Source organism: Calonectris borealis, chromosome 7 (genome assembly GCF_964195595.1).
Source record: "Calonectris borealis chromosome 7, bCalBor7.hap1.2, whole genome shotgun sequence".
Lineage (NCBI taxonomy): Eukaryota > Metazoa > Chordata > Aves > Procellariiformes > Procellariidae > Calonectris > Calonectris borealis.
Window position 1 is genome coordinate 31,161,003 of NC_134318.1, and position 20,414 is coordinate 31,181,416.

At 40.7% G+C, this 20,414-nt stretch overlaps 1 protein-coding gene across 1 annotated transcript in view; it reads left to right on the plus strand.

Moving 5' to 3' along the window:
- Positions 1–20,414, plus strand: part of SORCS3 (sortilin related VPS10 domain containing receptor 3) — a 323,974-nt gene that overhangs the window by 166,688 nt on the left and 136,872 nt on the right. Inside the window, exon 4 of the mRNA XM_075154994.1 lies at positions 14,031–14,189. Within this exon, the coding sequence (XP_075011095.1) occupies positions 14,031–14,189 (159 nt within the window). The remainder of the gene's footprint in view (positions 1–14,030; positions 14,190–20,414) is intronic.

Genomic DNA, 20,414 nt, shown 5'->3' on the forward strand with positions numbered 1-20,414 from the left:
GATCTGGTTAACATCGCAGTGTATTCTGTCTCGTACATACACTCCAGGGACAGTCACTGGCAGTCTCCAGAACTGACAATTTAAATAGAGGAATAAAATGCGAATGAAGAAGTAATATTTTTCTTCATTTACTGATGAAGCAAAGATGTTTTCCTCAAGGTCACCGACAACATCCATGGGAGAGTCAGAGGATATGTGACATGATGTGTTTTATCTACAAAGTGCATGGGATTCTCTCTACTTGTCCGATTAATTCAGCTTGAACTTGTAACGTGAGAAAAGAGAGAATTTTTGTAAATGTTTGCAGAACCATGACCTGAAACTGTATGAAAGAAATCTTTTGAGTTACAGATGTATTGTAATACTTGGAGAAGAGGACTTTAGGAATTTCTCCTTTTGAAGCGATTTTTATTGTCTTTTTTGAATTCAGAAAAGTCACGTTTTTGGATTAGGTTTCTCAGACCTTTCCTACATAAGAAATACAGTTTCCTGATGCTGGATGACTTAGTTTATTAGTCAAGATCAATGAATGGAAGATGTTGAGATGTAAAGGCAAAACATGAGAATTATTAGAATACTCTTAAAATACAGGGTCTTTTTCAGTATGCCCAAATAGTGGTGGGTGGTTTTTTTGTTTGTTTGGGGTTTTTTTAGATTATTATTATTACTATATTTGGGGATTGTGCCTCCTTGTGGATCTTTGTAGTCGAGGTGCTCCTGTGAGAGAGTGCTCTGCCCTGCTGCAGCCTGGGGCTGTGGGGTCTGGCATGTCAGATGCCCCACTGGGACCTGACCTGACCTGTAGGCTCCTGTACTTAAAGAAAGAACAAACTACTGTCTGTTTGTTTGCAGGTTTTAATTTAACTACTTCTGACTTGATGTAAGTCATAGAGATAAATGGAAGTCGTATAGCATCTGTGGTCTGAGATATGACCATTTGTCACCACAGACAACACAGAACTTGGAACCAAGCTTATGAGAGATTGCCAACAGAAGCTTTCCCCTTTCTTAAACAGGCATAATCTGATTGTTGTAGTCCAGGGAAGGCTGTCCCTCGGTATGCCTGAACATGAAAACTAGAGATTCTTGGGTTTTTTCTGTTAATTCTCTGAAAAAGCAGATGCATTCAAAAAACAAACAAAACCCCCCAAACCCCAGTGAACCTCACCCACTGCTCATCAGCTGTTTTTAAAAATAGACACAATTGTGATATTTAACAAAATGCTCACATATGGCAGCATTTAATGGGGGTGGAGGGCAGCGGGTTAGAAGAGAGATGGGTATCTGTTTATACCTATCTTAAAGATACTATATTGAAAGCCATCATTTCAGTGTTCATGAAGAAAAAAAGTTCATATATTATGAAATTCCAGAATGAGGCTTGTCTGTGTGTGCCTTTATGCATCTGCATTTCATGTCTTTGTACTTATGCATTCCAAGAGCTTTTACTTGCATTTTTCATAGGTTTCTGAACTCATTTAATACACATTTGGTTAGTGCTGAGGTAAGTGTTGAAAGTGAATGGAAACCTAATGCAGGACTTAATTAATAAAGATAGGTAATAAAATGAGGGCTGTCTAAGTTGGCTTTATGAAAAATGTTTTGTTAAATAAATACCATTTTAGTCTTCACAGATATTGCAAGTCTGGTTGATAAAAGTAAGCATGACGTTTAAGTAAAATGAGAAGAAAACAGTCAGACACCTGCTATGTCTTTTATTCACCAAGGACTGGAACTGTGATCCTGAAATCCCTGCTTAGATGCTGCCTGGGGCTTGGGGAAAAAACTGGCCACTTGAAAGAAAACAGGCACAGGTTTTAGGGAAAGGCAAATCTGAATTCAAACCCTTTGGACTTGACTTATTTACCATGCATGCTTCCCTGACATTTCTTTGTGTGCAAAAACCAAGTGGGTGAGCAGTGTTTGTTTGGCAATGTTTCTGATGGTGAATGTAGGTATCTACCATTTTAAACATACAATTCCCAGCCCTATAATCCTAAAAAAACCTAAGATTGGTTGAGGAATGTATCACTGCACTTCATTGTTTACTGGAGTGGCTGGAGAGTCAGATTGCAAAGGGGAAAGATGGGAGAAACCCAAGCCAATATGTCAGCTTTGTTTTTCTAGGATTGGCAAAAAATGTTTTGGGAAAAAGGTCATTTATCAGGTAAGACTCACCTTGGCAGGATGCTGGTGCACATCTGTGACAGGGCTGCTTTGTCTGGCTTCCAGAAGTCAGTCCACCTCTCCTGTTGCTCTCTCTGCCTGCTTCACCTTGTATTGCTAGAGTTAGGGCCCTACAGAGCCTTAGGGACGGTACGAGGTCGTAAAGAGAAGAGATGGGGTAAAACTGGAAAGGTCACATCCACGTTTAGATCTGGACTTCCCAGAGTTGGCTGTCAGTATTTAATAAAGAGGTAGTTTGCTCTAATTTAGCCAGCAAGTGTTAAAGGACAGATCAGAAGTTATAATATCCACTAAAATAAAGCTGCAATTTTGCCACTTAGCATGGCCATTGCTTTTATGAAGTGGGCAGAGCGGACATGTGTGAGCTTTCAGAGTGCCCTGCCTTGGTTACAGGGACAAAAAGGGACTGTCAGGATGCATCACCTTGTAAGGGGCTGCCTGTACTTAACACCCAGCTTGTCAGCAGGGTGGGCACAGTTGCACACCCTGATGTAGGGCAGGTTTATAAGACTTCCTTCCTTTCTCCACCCTCCCTACCCCTCTATGAAACATGGCTATCTCCTTTACTGCTGCAGTTCCAATAATATATTAATTTATGAAGTATGAAAAATGAGGTAGTTTTGAATTAACGAGGAGGGGAATGGTGCTTCACAGACAGCAGGATAATCAATCAATAATAACGAGTCAGCATGTCCTGTTATTAAAAAGGAGGAAAAATAATAGAATGGGTGGAGAGCAGCTCTTGGAAAAGGGGCAGGTGGGTCCTTCTGAAGACTGCATAATGCCCTGACCTTGATCTTTAGTGATATGAGCTGGTTCATCCGGACACAGTTGTTCTTCTTTAAGGAAAATCACCATCCTGCCAACCCCAACCCTTAAACCCAACAATCTGTGGCAAAATGTCTTTTTGTTTCGTTCTTTTCCAAAGTGAAGAATAAAGAAATCCAGCATTACTCACTGAATGAATTCTCATTTTTAGCGGAACAGATTAGCAGCGTCTGCAGGTACATGCTGGCGGTTGAAGGCTCAGGACACTGTCTCACTTTCTGCCATATACGCGCATCTGCCTCTTACAGTGTAAGTGCAGTAACTCTGACTTCAGCTCTGATGTGATCAGCTCTGTGTAAAATGCTTTATCCCAAGCAGCACTGTGGATCTTTTTGCCAATTGATTCTTAAAGCAAAGTGTCAGGGTTGTGCTGCAGATAAAACCTTTGTCCCCTTTTCCAATTCTTTTTCCTCTTACACTAGTTCTTCAGGACACCTCAGTGACCTGGGCTTATGTATGTGCATGGAAGGATGTGGAAAGGAAAGTATGTGATTTTTCCCAAGGCTGCGAGGTACCCGTGACCCTGTTGGACGAGGACATAGTGGCTATGGTTCACAGCCACTGGGGCAGTCACTCACCTTCTTGGTGTGTAATCGCAGACAAGACTTCTACCATAAACCTGCAAGGGCTGTATCATTGGAAGCTAATTTTGCAAATGTAATGGAAACTGTTAAAGCCAGTGAGCTGGTAGTTGTGAATCCTGTTCCTAGGTCCTGATCCTTCCCATATATTAGGATCTCTGGCACCTGAGTTAGCGTGCGAAGCTTGCAGCCACAGTGGATAGCTTAGAGCTGAGTGCTGCTGTGCAGAGCACTGCAATGCCATCATATTTTGTAACTTTAACCTTTAATTTCTGGGGGCCTCAGCCTTTCATGCAGAAAAAGGATAGACTTTTTCCTACCTCCTCAGCTTTCTCCAGTGGGGGGATGTTAGGAAGAGAAATACATTAGGGGCAGTGAGGGACATGAGTAATAGATGCCAGATAAGTAAATTGAGATAGATCATTAGCATCTGGATGTGAACATTGATAAAGCTGACTGTTGTCTATGTTCTCTCTGCAGTCTGATAAAAAGCAGAAAAATAAAGTGTGTAAGCAGAGGAGAAGCAATGATGCATTTAAAATTGTATTCAGGTTTAATGGCCTCAAGGGAGATACATAATACAATTTTTATTTTTCTAAAGAGTCATGAAACACTACTGTCCTCAAATGAAATAGACTACTGTATACGGGCTGCAAAAGTTTACCCCCATGAGTAACTATCCATGCACATTTCTCTCTTCTGTAATGGGGCAACTACTGTGAGTAAACTTATTCCCACATGTAAAGTGTTCTCCCAAGTGAGACCTATAATCAGAGGAGTGTTTTTATATACATGGCGTTCTCAGTTCCAGCAGCTGTGGTGCACACAGCCTCTCCTTACTGATAACATTATTTTCTGTAACTATTTCTGCTTACATGGTAAGTTACCATAATGGTGAAAATTACTTTGTAGTTCTATGGATAATAGCACAACCATGCATTTACTCAAATAACATATAATTACAACAGTGAATGCTGCTTTTCTCTTTCTGTGCACACAGTTTGGGATCAGAGCTGTTCTGTGTCACTAGAAAAAGCTGGTGACCACAAAACAATGTGTCAGATGTTGCAACAGTTAGGGATTTCCTATATAGAATCGAGAAGAGTAAAAAGGCATCATGCAGAACTATGCTATGCAGAAGTACCAGACTCCAGGGCAAAGCATAATATAGATCAGAATTTCTTTACATTTCTCTTCTGCTGATTTGGTGTCTGTTTTTCCTGTGGAAGCACTGGTTGTTGCCTAAGGTCACCAGCCGGGGTTCCTTCTACTTCTGGCCCAGGCCCAGTCATACAAGTGCTGGTCAAACTGGATATATACAAAACCAGCCATCAGTGGTGATGCTTGTAACCCATTTGGCAGTTCGTAGAGGGGAACTATGAATGAACATGCTGTGATATGGAAAAGACTTTGGCAAAATAGCTGAACAGCATGCAGCACCAAAGTGGCCTCAGGAAGGTGGGATTACTGTGGCAGAGGACTTTACTCTGATGATCTGTGGGGAGCTGGAGAATGTGCAGCTATAACAAGAGTATAATGGAGTAACCTTGGGTAAACTCTGCCTTGCTGTGACAATGAAAAGGTTTTACAACCAAGCATGTGGCTGTTGCCAATCAGTCACTCTTTGCCAGGTCAAACACATGCTTTTTGGATGGCTTCCATCCCCACTGGCACCTGAAATTTAACAAGCAAATGCTTGCTGTGCCTTGTAATTAAAAGTGAAAAGTACATGTGTCCAGTGCCAAAAAGACAAGAGAAAGGGGGGAGACATGTTCTGACCTGCTTAGCAGTAAAACAAAGATGAGACGTTCTGCTTTGTTGGGTCTAGTACGATGGCTTATTCCACTCCTATGCATGCAAATTGGATCTAGCCTGGGATTTGGCATTGTGGGCAGATTAGGACGGCAGCCTTAGAGTACCTGAGTTCTTTTCCCAGCTCTGATTTTGCTTAAACCTTACAGCCATGGTATATTTTCATTTCCCACCTGCCAAGGAGGATGGCAGAGTGGTTTTCCTGGAGGGGCTCTTGCTCTGTATTCAATTTAGCCTTGATTTGCTCCTGATCCTCAGGGCATCCTGCAAGGTGCATCTGTGCTCTTGCGCAGCTGCTGGAGGTGGTAATTAAATGAAGTGCTCTCTCCATTGGGGATGGGGTGTGTGAGCTTGGAATTCTGTGAAGTGTTTTGTTTTGATATGGCAATTTATGGCAGGTATGGCTGCAATGCCAAGAGCCTGTTTTAATTTTGTACAAATCTGAACAATTTATTATAGTTGTAATCTGGATATAATTAGATATGGGAAACAATAGAGGTCAGAAAGATTAACCAGGGTTGTTCACTGTAAACAAGCATGGTGGGCTGATGTGCATCTCCTTAGAGAAGGCAAGGTGGTGCTGGTCCTCATTTGACATGCTTTTACTAATCTCTTTTCTCGGAGTAAATCATGTAAGATATCTCTCCTATGGATTTTCAGATAGGAGGACCGATACATAATCATTCTTTTGCCACCAAACTGCTCTATCTCAGAGTCTCCCCAAAGTCTTTCTGGTATCTCCATCCTTTTTATTCTTTGCGAGAAGCAAATAAAAGAATTACTGAGATGCTGTAATCTTAAATGTGTACTCTTCCCTGACTGAGCCAACTGTACGTAGCACATGGTGGGACTATATGTTCCAACTGCATGTTCAGTGTCTGAGTATGATACTAGTATCTCATACATGTAGATTATACATCCTCATAGGCCGGACTTATGTTCCCTTGAACTACTGGTTCCAAGTTCTGTTAAGACAAGACACGCATTGGTTTGGTTGTAGCTAAAACTCTTAGTTTTATTTCTGACAGTACCAGGATTCGGCTGAGGGGCTTTTCAAGTCAACAGTGCACCTAGGGTGCTGGATCCTGACGGGGAGGGTGTGCTGTTTGGACAGCACGTTTATGCTTGCATCATTTCTGATTGATAAAATGGTCTTAATATCTATGCAGAATATTATTGTGGTACAACTTACAAAACTTATGATGAAACTTGCTCTCAATTTTGAAGGCGGGCTGTCTAAATATATGTAACAAGGGGACAGCAGAATTACATATTGCATTTCAAAAGAGGATTTGATATTCATAAAAATGAACAAGCACCCCAGTGATGTCCTGTTTTGTGTTGCAGTATCACCAGAAGACCCTGCTGTTTTAGGTTAAAAAAAAAAAAAAATCATTTTATAGCGTATTACTTTCTAGCTTGTAATGGTCTTTGTCTTTCGTATACCCTCTACAAAAGACAAAACATTCTACAAAGACATAAGACCTCCATATAACCTGAACAGTACAATGTGCTCTGATCATTCTCTCTCAATGCTGGAAAGATGAGGAATCCACGATGTGGTCTCCCTGATGTTACTGTCAGAGATCTGTGCTGTCTTCTCAAACCAACTTACTGGAGTAGAGTGCTGCAGTCTCCAGCACAGCTGGAGGAGTCTATGGAGGAGTTCCTTCACAGGAGTTGGATGCTTACAGAAACAGCTGTTGACATCTGGAAAGTTCAGTGACAATCAATGGGATTCTGCAAAGTAGAGATTGGTTTGTAATTACAGAGAAGTCCTGATGGGAAGAAAGTTCTGGAGAGAGGTTAGCATGAAGTGCCTGAAAGGTCTTGAGAGAGCTATTTGGTTCTTTGGTCACGGTACATATAATGCAGACCCAATGCAAAAGTCTCAGGAAACTCTATTTCATTGCTCATTTTCTATGGGTGTCTGACTCATTTTTCATTATCCAATAATAAATACAGTAGTGAAAGTCACCTTTAATGCTTAAAGATTGCATGGATTTTATGGGATTGTATTGAAGTGAGTGCCAAGGTATAAAAGCCTTATGGTTGAGGTACTTTTATAACACATGCTTCATAAACCCATATAAAGTGAGTGCAGTGCACTTCATCCTTTAAGATTACAGTGCTATGGTTCTGAGAGATGGTGATCTAGTGCTATATTCATTAATTAAACCTGTTATTAATCTTAAATTTTGGGCAATAAGAAGTGAAGTTACAAGAAGTTGAAACAGGGTAGGTCCAGACAATTTATCTTTCATGAAAGCTCAGTGCACCGTTACTGCTTGACTGATGCCCACAGGTTATCCTTAACATTAAGGAAGTTTTTGAGCTATGTGAAGCAAGAAGGAGCCCCAAATCTGGACTACTCTGTAACACGAGGGTTTGCAATGAGGGATTTCCTTTTGGGATGTAAAGTTAGTAATTATGCAGAAGCTGTTGCCCTCTTCATGGCTGTCTTCTTTGGCTTCCCAGAGAGAAGATGTCCCTCCCACGTCATGTCATGGCTGCTGATCACTGAGTAATGGGGTGGGTTGCTTTACTTTATTATGTAAATAAATAGGATTTCTCTCTAGGGTAGATTTTTATCACTGCCATCTCCCTTTTTTTCCTATCTGACTGATATCCAGTCTTGGTGACTGGAAAGTAGAGGTTGGCTTCCTTTTCCCCTGATTATTGCCGGAGTCAGTATATCTACAGGGCAGTGAGCAGGTATCTAGCCGTTTCAGAACACTTTCTGTAAAAGTTTGTGTAAAGTTAAGGTGTGTTTTCTAAACTAGTGCAAATTGTGCAAAGATATTTTTAGCTTAATGATGATTTATCCAGGTGTTACTTTTGCTGGTAAGTAGACAGTTATTTGTGACACCAGTACATTTTTGTCTCAGAGGGGTTTGGGCTGATTTAATTAAACTGAAGTTTTTTAATTGAACTGAAATGCGGTGAGAAAGAAGAAAAAAGGATGAGATTTTCATTGCAATGAGCTGCATCTGTCATTCATGGGATTGGCATAGAAGGGCTTCAGGTATGCTGTGTGTCGCTGTGTTCTCAGAGTTTAAGGCCGTGTATATATCTGCGAGGGCATCCTTTAGCCTGCAAGGCAAGTAAATTGCAGTAATGATGTAGGAGAGAGGAAGAATGAATAAGCAGAGGGAGGGGAATGAATAAGCAAATATTTGCCAGTAAGAAATTTCAGACAGTCAAACATTTAATCTCAAATGCTTCAGCAGTGAAAAATTACTTTTCCCATAAGAGAGTTCCAAACTATTCACATTGAACATACTTGTGATGAACTGATGCTTTGAAGGAAGAAAGTGATTTTTGTATTTTTAAACCTTTAAATGTCATTTGATTTTGGTTTTTCAGTTTCAAAAAGGAGACAGGACATCATAAACCCAAACAAAGCAAAAATCCTCCATTTGCACTGACATTTCAGCATATATTGTTGAAAATTTTTTGGCTTTTTAAACTCAAAGCTAATATGGAACTTTGTTGGAAAGTAGGCTTAGATCCTTAGATCCATACAATCCTTTAAATGTTTTAAATCAAAATGGGAAAGCAAAAAAAAAAGCTTTTTTCTTAAAAGATTTGCGCTTTCCTGTTGTTGATGTAGATGTTGCCTGGCTTTAGGAAGGACCTAAAGATTTTTTAGGAAGGACCTAAAGTGCTTCTGAGCTGAGGGTCTAGTGGAAGGAGGCCAAAAAAAAAAAAAAAGCCTTTTTATGTGTAAGCTGAGCACATCCAATATGGAAATCACTATGAAGCTGTAAACATGAAAATTAAAGTTTCTGGTTTTGCAGCAGTGTTTGTGGCAGAACTACCTTTTCAATTGCAGAAGAGGACAATGCAGTGCTACAGAGCAAATTGCTAACACTTTGCTAAGGAGCTGGGTTTCTTTTGTAGCTATGGAGGCTTGGGTGGTTTGTAGGTGGATTTTTTTAAAACTGTTTTGTTTATTTCTTTTTAGAATAGCACTTCATATAAGTGAATGAGTGTTACTGGGGCCTCTGAAAAGGACCGCTTATAAAAAGTGCATTAAAATGAAGAGGAAAATCAGAAGGCAGTACACAATGGTTTAATGCTATCTACTTACTTCTGGGAACAAAAGACATATATTTTGAACGTGTCTTCTTTATTCATTTACTGGATGCTTCCTGCTAATGTAGCTCAGTGGTACTACTGCTACAGATATTGTACCTATAAAACTTCTCCGTGCTGATTTAAGGACATGCACTTTGGTAATTTACAGTGAAAATTTATGTTGGCTGAGAAAAATAAAAGGATTAAATGAAAACTAATATTAATAAAAATGCCTTTTATGTGGCATGTTGTTTCGTTTTTTGACCAGAGATGGTTTATTAAAAGATTCAGCTGTGTACAAAACAGATCTTTGTTGTGCTGGGATAACACAGAACCAGGGAGCAAGAGTGGTGATAACGCTTTTGAATCTGATGCTATGGATACAGGTACTATGATGATGGGGGTGGAGGTGGTTGGTTTTTTGCCTTGGGTGCAGAAGAGGAAGGATAGCGGTGATGTGCCAACCAGGCCTGTTAAAGTGAGGGCAGAGCCGTGAAGGGTGCTGAGACAAGAACTGAGTGCCAAGCTATAGGGGAGTCTTTGGCATAACTACAATAGGGAGATTCAGGCAGATACGAGCTCAAGCTACCTGTAGCTCCAAGCCAGTATAGTCTGGGCACGTTGTTGTGTTGTGCCCGCGAGAAGCGTGCTAGCTCATTACTGGTGTGGTTCAATATTCCAGATCACAGTCATCTTTGTGCCTGGCTGGCTTGGAGCAGAGGAAGAGGCATGTGTCACCACCTTGGCTCATCCACCTGGACATAGTCTATGTGAAACCACTACTGAGGAAGGTGTTTGCATTAACCCAGTGACACACCTGGGATTTTAATCAGGGTAGCAGGAACTCAGATTCTTAGTTACAAATCCTGCCTTAGTTTTTATTTTATTAACCCCATCAGACAGCATGCTGTTTTTGGTGGATTTGTGCTGTGATGTGGTGTCACTTTCCTTCCTCCCCACTTCTGCATTTGTTCAGAGCTCCTTTAAGGGTCCTACACGCTCTCCAACAAATCTGAGTGACTCTTAGCTACTTCTATGGTTTGTGTACCAAATACATTGTGGCAGGTATAGGTATGACACCTCCCCTCCTTGTTCTTTCTGCCTGCAGCCTGTACTGCTTATTTCCTGGGATAAATCCCCTTGAAGTATTCAGAGCTGGATGCATTTCCTGATCACATGCCAAAGATCTCAGTCTGTACATCGTAGTTTATGTTGTTCTTGCAAGGTGGCCTCTTGAATCACCTCCCTTCTCTGTGCTTCCCCCGCTGGTGTCTGGTGTTCTGCTGAACTGGAGTTCATTCAGAACAGCTCTGTATGTGTCATCATTGCCCCCAAAGCTCCTGCTTTAGAGGAGATACACCACGTACCAGACAGCTCTCTTCCTCTGCATTCATCTCTTAAGGACCTACCTGAAGTTCAGTCTGATTTTCAGCCTGGTTTGTTTTGTCTGGTGCTTGCTGTTCATTGTCCACTGAATTTTGGAGGTCAGGCTATAGCCTCTAGAGGAAAAGGTATGTAGTATAAACCACCTCATTTCAAGTATGTTTTCAAGGACTTACCCTTAGCAGTAATCAATCCTGCCTCCCCTTCCCCACTCCACTTAAACTAGAGAAGGCAGCAACTGAAAATAATATTTTATATATATGTGTGTATATATATATATTCTAGAATGTAGCAAGGTGAAATGTAATTTCCTTTTTAATAAAGGCTGCCATTTAATTTAATATTATAGAGAATGATTAGATCTTAAAAACCTATAAATTACATTTGACAACTCTCTGGTGCTTCTTTGCTATTCTTTATGGCAATTACAAATGGCAACACAGGGTGCTGGCAGAAATGCTCATTCTGACTGGAGCTTGTTTATTGGCTCTTAATGAAAAGCGATTAATCTAAATCACTACTGGGGTGGAACCTTCGCCCTGGGCCCATAATGAGAAGTGGCAGTTTCAGGCTTTTGACAAATGTCCTGCTATTTCCCCTGCCAAAAGTTGTCCCCTCCCCCCAAAGATTCCAACAGAAAAAAAGACAAAAAATAAAAAAAAATAAAACCCAGAGTCTCCCACTCTTATTTTCCTGCTTGCCACATAAAAAAACTGTGGACCAGTCCTAGCTGCATGATTGGTGGTGGCCTTTTGTTTTTCAAAATTTCAAAATGATTCAGCCTCCTGTTTCTTCCATCCTGCTTTGTGTAGGACCAGCCTTGCCTGGGAGGATGGATGACAACAGAGATGTTGGGTGTGTTCTTTTCTCCATTTGCATAATGGAGAGTTGAAATCGGACCTGGGTGAAGGGGGGTGGGCAACTATGATGGCACTTACCACAAGGTATGACTGTTGTTAAGACTCTTCCAGCTTTCCCTCTAGCTCTTAATTTTCCTAGCTTGATGGTTTTATTGTTTGATCTTGCAACAACTGTTATGCTTCCAGAGGAACAAATTACCTGGCTTTGTGAACCATCTGGTGGAAACATCACCTATTCCATCTCATCCGACCCATTTCTTGAACTATCCACGGAAGTGTTGCAGAGTGGATGTTTTACATGTGTACCACATCAGGTCTGTGCAACTCTTAGGTTTCTTGTGCTCCTTATCTGAGGGCAGAACTCTAACAGTGACCTCTTAATAAACAGCATTATTAACTTGGTAACCTTCTGCGACATCAGCTGGAAAATCTTTTTACTCCTGAAGTATCCTTCCTTTTAAATGTAAGATCTCTCTGGGATATCCTGTTATATTGGCAACCTTACATCCTTCTTCCATTCTCCAGATGCAAGCAATTTTTACTAAAGTATGTTACAGTTCTCTCTCTGGCACAGGCAATATGCTTTAGATGAACAGGGGTATACTTGGGGGACAAAATATCTTTGAAGTCTAAGTCACCAGTGACAGAAAAAATATCTTGAAATAGTGAAATAGTGGGACAAATTTCTTGTTTGGAGCAAAATTAAATATGTATTTTGATCTGATTAGGAAGAAGAAAGGTACCAAAGCTTCCTTCTAGGTGGAGGCCATTGGGACCTATTCTCAAGACTAATTCCCAGGGAGTCGGTTGCCTGTGAGGATGCTCTCATTTCCCATGCTGTGCACCAGAGCATAATGCAAGGGCACTTTTTCAGGACTTGCGGTGTGACTTTCTGTGGGAACAGGTGGAGATTGCTTTATGAGGCTGGTAAGCGGTATATGAAGGAGGTCTGAGCTCAAGCTGCATTCATACAGGTAGCTTCACCCTGGGACAGCATTCAGTTCCAGTTTTAAAGGCCCTTTTCATTTCTTAATGGAAAGGATCAGAAACCACTTGCATTATATTCACTTTCCCTTGGTGACCTCGTGGAGTTGATGAGGTACTTAAGATTAAACAAGCGCTGAATTTTTTTGCTTGATCGAGGTCTAACATACCAAGGGTCTTACCATTCCTTGTAACTGATTTTTGCTGTCAAAATTAATGTGTTTCCCTACTGTAGTCTTGAAGTTGGAGCTCTGTAAATTTGAATGAGAAAAGTTAACGTAGACATGTGAGTGTAACAAAACTGCAATGGGTCTCAGACAGCTGATCATTCTGCAGCTAGCTAAAAAAGGCAATTCCTGGATCTGTTTTCCTGCTGAAAGGCAGTTTCTGTATTTGTTTCAGCTACTGTATCAATAACCTGCTGTGTTTAGCACAGCTCTAATTTATTTCCCACCGTTTGCCTTTATTTTATGGTACTGGCATTTGCTTTAATGTGATGTTGTTTTCTCCAGATGTTAATAAGATGGTGTTAATGTCTCCACAGCATTTTTCTTGATAACATTTATGTAGAGCATGCCATCTGATAATGTGGAATCAACCTATTTTAAAATATTGGTAATAATTTTCTAATTAAAATTAGAGGCTCAGAAGTGTTTTCCTCCCTGTACAAATTGAGGTCATACACTTTCCCGCGCTTGGGGAAAATTATGTGTTTGCTGAGTGAATGATTATCTCCTACTGTATAAATTGGAAGCATGATATATGAGATCGCGTATCAATGTTTGTGCGCACACACATGGACTATTTTCAGATGCCAGCAGCTGATCCAGGTAGGCATTCTGTGTTTCCAATGAGGTGATGCTCTCACTCGTAGCTCTTCAAGCTGCCAAAGAATGAGCGTTAAATCTCAGGAGTGCCCTGTTGTGTACTTTTGGAGAGAGCATTCCACATTTGGGAAGAGAGGTAGTAAACTGGAAAGGGACCAGGTAAGCCTGATGTGGCTGTCTGAAGTTGCTATACACAACCAAAATCTGCTTCAATATCAACATAGCATTTTTCATTCTTGCTGGGCTTTCTGAATTTGTCTGGACAAAAATAAAATGAAAAAAAAGGAATTGCTGGATGAATCACCAAATAAAATGGAAGTGAAACACCAAAAAACCCCCACTATTTGGGAAATCCTATGGGCTGTTTACACTTTTAAGCAATGTTCTGAATACGTGTAATAGGAATCAGTTCTGTATGACCTCACTTTTAAATGATGTTCAATTTCTCTTTTCCATTAACACTCTTTTCCCTCCATTTTTTGATTTAGATCATGCTTCTTAGTGATCCAGAGATTGAGAGCAGCATCCTCATCAGCTCTGATGAAGGGGCTACCTATCAGAAGTACCGTCTGAACTTCTATATCCAGAGCTTGCTCTTCCACCCCAAGCAGGAGGAGTGGATCTTGGCCTACAGTCTGGATCAAAAGGTGAGCAATTGATTTCATGCTTCAATGATTCTTGAGCCAGGTGTTGAAGGGGATAGTGTCTAGAACCGCGCACTTCCAGAGATGGTGAAGAAATTATGGTGTGTTTGCTGCTCTCACCTTGCTGTTTTAAATGTGCTCAAAACCCACCCAGTGACTCCAAAGCAAGCTTGCTAAAGGGAATGGAGTTGTACAGTGATCATGATGGGTATGGAAACTTTAGTAGTGGTGATGGTACGAAAGATGAAAAGAATCTGAGATTTGACATGACATATGGAGCCGTTCTAAAAACCTATTGATTTGTAGGCCTTGGTGATTGCTGAGCTGTCTTTGAGAATCGAGCACCCAGGTTGAGCTGGTCCGTAACAGCTGGCTGTTGCGCATGAAGGCGTGCTCTTTCTGCTTGTAAACTGAACTCAGTTCTCTGGAAATCAGTAAGCAGCAACAGATGGCAAACACCTCTGTGCCACTTTTAAGTCACTTTGCAGTGCCTTCTGTTAGGGAGACAACTCTTAAGTCTGTTACTTTGTCCTCAGCAAGCCTGCTCTTACTCATCTGCCTTGAAAGATGCTGAGCAATGCAGGTGCAATGTGACTTGTAAAGTGTTGTGGCTATAAAGTGTGTGCTTCAATTTCTGGAACAGCAGGCCCCACTACAGCTCAAAGCTGAGACATAGACCGGGTGATCAAGTTACAAATTTTAGAAAGCTTAAAACTTACCAAGCTTTTATCTTTCTTCCATTTCTGTCGTCCGTAGACTCCGGAAAGTAAAAATACGCTGAATAGCCACTTTAAGTTTTTCACATTTATCTGTCAAGTATGCGTATGTGTGTGTGTTCTGGGTGGGATTTTCAATTCCTACAGTTATTTTTGAAGTTTTCTAAACTAGTCAGTCTGACATCCCTGCTATAAGGACAATACACCCAAAATATTGTGCCTCCTGTATTTGACAGAATTTCCTTTGAAGAGCTAGTACAAGTCTTTACCCAAGTAGTTACTGAGAGTTACATAATCAAATGATCTACTACTCCTTTACTTCCCGGTGTAACCTTTCCATCCACTTGTTAACAGAATGCTATGGCAGACACCGGGTGGTTTGCTGCTATGCTAGATGATGCTTGAGTGACATTTGCAAGCACAAAGCTATTGTAAATACACTCCTTTCATGGTATCAAGTCCTTACTGTATGAAGGAGTTAGTCGAATGTCAAATAGTTTTGTGCACTCAAACTGTTCAGTGTAACAGGGATTTTGAAGTAGGCTAGAAAGACCAATCTATTTATTTGATGTCATGGAATGGTTTGATGCCACTTTCAAACTGCAGGTAAAGATTTTAAATGGTACTGGTGTTTGTACAAAGACAGTCCTGAAAGAAACAGACATCTGATGAGGTGCTCATGGATGTGAGAAGACAGATAGGACGTGCTGAGTATACATTTGCAAAGAGATCCAGTTGTAGTGAATGTGGAGAAACTGCTCTTGGGTGGAAACACTGTACTTCTATTTTCAGTGCTTTGTAGTCTTTTTATGACATGTTAGCCACTGGAAGGAGAAATCAAAATACAAAGTATGCACATGCACTTGACTGTGAGGAGGAGGTAATTATGCTCCCCTGGTCCAGTACAGCAATGGTGGCTCAGGAGCATTTTTTCTTCTGCTCCTTCAAACTAATGCATCTGAGCACTCACCTCAGCTGTTCTCTTCTGCTCAGAAGAGAGCCAAGGAAAATGAACTGCGAATTAGAAACACTCTGAGGCTGCTTGCATTTTATCCCAGGAACTGAACAAATTTGTCCATAGTGTAAGAGCAACGATGAGGTGTTGGTCAAATGGAAACGGAGCAACACGAAGTTCAAGCTTTGCCCTTATGTCTGCCTTTGCGTTCAAGGCCCCTCATGATGCTTTTCTTCAGTGTTCAGAAAGATGGCCTCAAGTGCTGGTTGAAAGTTGATCCTTGAGCAGAACCATGGAGGCAGCGCTTTTCCCAGTTGAAGCATTTGCTTACATAACTAAGGTATAGATTGTGCTCGGCCACATCTTGGCTTGGTAAGGGCTGGTAAAGAATTGTCACTCTGGCTCAGGATCATGCAGCTTCACTGCAGTTACAGTTGATACTGAGATAATGGGCAGTGCTCTTAGAGCGCAAAGGTAGTGCTATAGATTGTGATAGCAGTGCTATGTGAAGTCCCCAGATGAAGTCTTCTGAGAGGCCAGTGTAATACATTCCTGTCTGTCTGGAAACAGGAGTACTGCCACAGCTGAGTGGGAACCAGAGGCCAGCCATGACCTTCTGTTAGATGGGGGTTAGGCCAATGACAAGAAGAAAGTGTCTTTTAGGCTAAAAATCCTAAATCCTTAAGTAGCTTCATCAGGTCTTGTGCATCTTCATAAGACTTGTGGTTGTTCTCCTCTCTTGTTCTCTAGAAGCCAGATCTGGATCTCACACCTTCCCACACTGCTATGCCATGCCCTCCCCTAGCTGTGATTACGGGATCATGCCAGTGGCAATGATCATTTGATCTCTCTGCTGCTGGCCAGAAGAGAGATATCAAGAGCTCCTAAAATAAATGGCTAGAGAGGCTGCAGTAGTGCTCTGCAGTTGTGAGAAGGCTATCCAAAAAGATGCCATGTTGTTGTCAGGGGCTAATTCTCCAACTGCAGCCTGATTCTGCTGCTACTCCTCTGTCCTTTGTTTTTGTGCCCATTTTCCTGTGAGGCAGCATGAAGCACAAAATAGGTGGTGCTGGATTAAATAATGCTTGCTTTCTCACCTCATGTATCCAGGTTTTTGGGATACAACTGCTCTGAAACACTTTTGATTTAAATGCATGAAAGGGCAATAAAATAGAAAGTTTATCATTAGTCTGTAACCTGCAGGTAATATTCATCCACAGATACTGTGACAGGGAAGGTGCCGATGAAAGTCAGTGGCTTGCTGTATGTTCAGTGGTGCAGCCACTCCTACAGTGGGAGACCATAACTTTCCACCTCTCTAATCTTTAAAAGTGTGTTTGACCTTTAAAGTCTATTTGCAATGACTACTTTAGAGGCAGATTTAAAAATGCAAATAACTCTGAAAACAAATCAAATACATACAATTTGACTCCCAGCAGTAGGAACTATTAAGAGAAGATCTAATCCCTCCTCTCATAACTGTGAACGTGTAAACAAGTTTGCAAATTTAATTTCATTTCTTAGATTAAAAAGTAGCTTTCAGATTAATATTTATTTTATTAATTTTCTTTCAATTAAAAATAATGATATTGTGTTGTAAGCAAGCTGTGGTCAACTTGGAAATTAATGAGAATGATGAATCTGAAAATTCATTTTGCCTGGTATGTTGTTCCACATACGGAATATCAACAGCTAGTGCCCTACAAATAATTGATTTGGTCACTGCCTAGATCAAAAGATTTAAAAATTGTTTTGTGTATAAAAATAGAAAACAATGTTAACGTTTTTGTGTGAAATAAAAATAGTCAATGTTTTGGATCTTCCTGTTAGAAAGCTTTCCTCTGAGGTCTTCTGACCTACAGTTCCATGGCTGTGATTCAAGCCTCTTTTTTAATCATTCTTTTATCCTAAACATCCCTCCTCCTTTTTGACTAACTTCGACACATTTGACAACAATATTAGGCTATTTATCCAGCTGATTAAAAACCCAACCAACCAACTAAAAAAACCCAACACATTTTGAATTCTGTCCTCTAACAGAATTATTGTCCCTTCTCAGTTGGTGTTTTAGAAGGTGTATTCACTATTCTAAGACAGTGAATAAATGGAATAATGTAGAACTCTGTGGAACCACAGTCTTTACGTGTCCCCTGCAGTTGGACAGTGGCCAAATCATAATTGTTTTCAGAATATGGTATCCCAGTTAGTTTTTTACCCAGCTAACAGTAACTTCCTACAGTCTTTTAGCTGGCTTAGGAGAATGCTATGAGACCTCAGACTAAGTGTATGTATCCGTGACATGCAAGCCTTGTCCTTTCTTTCGTGAGAAGTGATGCCTTTCTGCGGTAATATTCTAGTTGTGAATTTTCTCAACCAGGCACTGTTATACCTCTATTATGTGTAATTTTGATCATAAGTTTATGTCTCCAGTTTCTCCTGCTGGCTCTCTTATTCTCAGCCTTGATCTTCAGGTGTTGCAGGATGCTCTGCGGATTATTGTTCTTCTCACTGCTCCTCGTATAGCCTTGTTGTTGAATAACCCCACTCCCTTAGCTTATCCTTTGCACGAATCTGTTTTTATACCTCCCTGTGGACTTTTGCTACCAGTCTCACGTGATTCTAGTTTAAAGCCCAAGCCTCACGGCAATCTTATATCCAAAAATGACCTTCCCCTTCTTTAAGAGAAGGAGCCCATCTCTTCTCAACAGAACTTCTGCTTGCAATATGACTTCATAGCTGAGAAAGTCAAAGGATTTCTGACAATGTTATCTCTTCCATCAACTGAAATAATTGAATACGGCATCATTTCAGTCCCCAAATCTTTTATTACCACTCCCACGTGCATATTGTCCCTCTTTTTCCTGCTTGGGGCTATTCCCAGGAGCAAGGGAGAAGATTCAGTGAGAGGGATGGAGCTCAGTAGGCTTTCTGAAAGATGTTTTGCTGTGTGGCTGCTGGTTGTTTCATTCATTTAAGGACAAATCACAGCCACCACTATTTGTTTTCTCTTTGGAGTATCCAAAGAGTTATTGAGGATACTTCCTCAGTATGAGTCAACACAGTGTATCTTTCCTGTTCTTAATTTTTGTAGCCGATTATGACCCTCCTCTGCCTTGCTAACTCTCTTGTATTATCAAATAAAGTCAATATGGCTTAGCCAAGAAATCTGTTTGTGTGGGCATGAATGTGTAGCAAGTTCGTAGACCCTACTGTCTTCTCACAACATATAAAGCATAGACAGGAGGAGTTTTTGCAGGGCTTTAAGCAAGGATGGGTGGGTGTACTACTCCCCCCTGAGCAGCCACATGGCATTGTGCAATTATCAGGCCCTGGAAGATTAATTACATCTTGTGAGTTGAAAATCTTGGATCCCTTCCCAGTAGCTTTGTGTGTGCCTACTTTATTGATAAAATAGTGCAATCTGATGTGTGCACATGTTGGTTCTGTTAATGGCCCCCCATGGCCTTTGACAGAAGGTGGACACTATGTAAACGTTATAGCCAATTTTGCTGCAAGTCAGACTGGGTCTCACTAGTAGTGTCCATATTGGCACTTGGATATATGAGCCATTACAAAGGGAAAATGGGGCTTCATTGTCAACTTTTTACAGGTTTTTGCAGAAGATATATAGGAAGCAATTTTAAATGACCCTGTATCAAAGCGTGATGGGAAGGGGAATATATGAAAAAAGAGTGATATTCTCTGTTGGAAAGTATTGGAAACTGCTTTATGGAGTGCTGTGAAAGCTCAGAGTCTACTAGCTTATACATGAGGTATAGTTTTCCTTGCTGCCATTCATAGTGGCTGGGGATGAAGATCTTGAATTGATCTTACATTTCTGATACTAAGGTTTCAAGTGCCTCATCATTTGTCTCATTTATCCAAGGAACCAACTAATTCTCAATAAGCTCAACTTTCCACAACCCAATATGCCTCTGGGGAATGGATCAGTCTGGAGGTGGAAACGGAGGGCGGTTTCCAGGTGCATGGAATTTCTCTCAGAATTACATCGAAACTTTTTTCAGAGCAACATGCACAACTCTCTTGCATGAATATTTGTTTAAAAGATAATTAAAAAAAAGAAGAGATAAAATAGTAGGGAAATAGGGAGAGAGATATTTAAAATATTTCAAATCACCATTGTTAAGAGAAAAAAAACTATGCAAAGAGATACAGTTCCACCTGTTCCTTACAGGCCAAACTGTGATTGGGAACCCGCTGGGAATAGGTGAGAGACTGAATAATTCAATAACAGACCAATTTAAATTCTCCAGCTACACCATTATGAGTTTGAGAACATTGGATAAACAAGAAGTTTGGCAATTATTGGCTTCTTGCTCCATAGGGCTTAATCTTCAGCAGGAAGCGAACAAAAGAAAGTGGGTGTCTTACTATCTCTTTGAATGAGGTGATAAATAAAATGTGCACGATAACATTCTGCTGTATCACCAAGTTGCACTTGGCAGACAGTATCAGATCTGACCAGGGAGATTCCTTCAGTGTTGGAGATGTGGCAAGTTAGGATCTGAAAATTGAACGCGGTGCATGTCAGAGCCC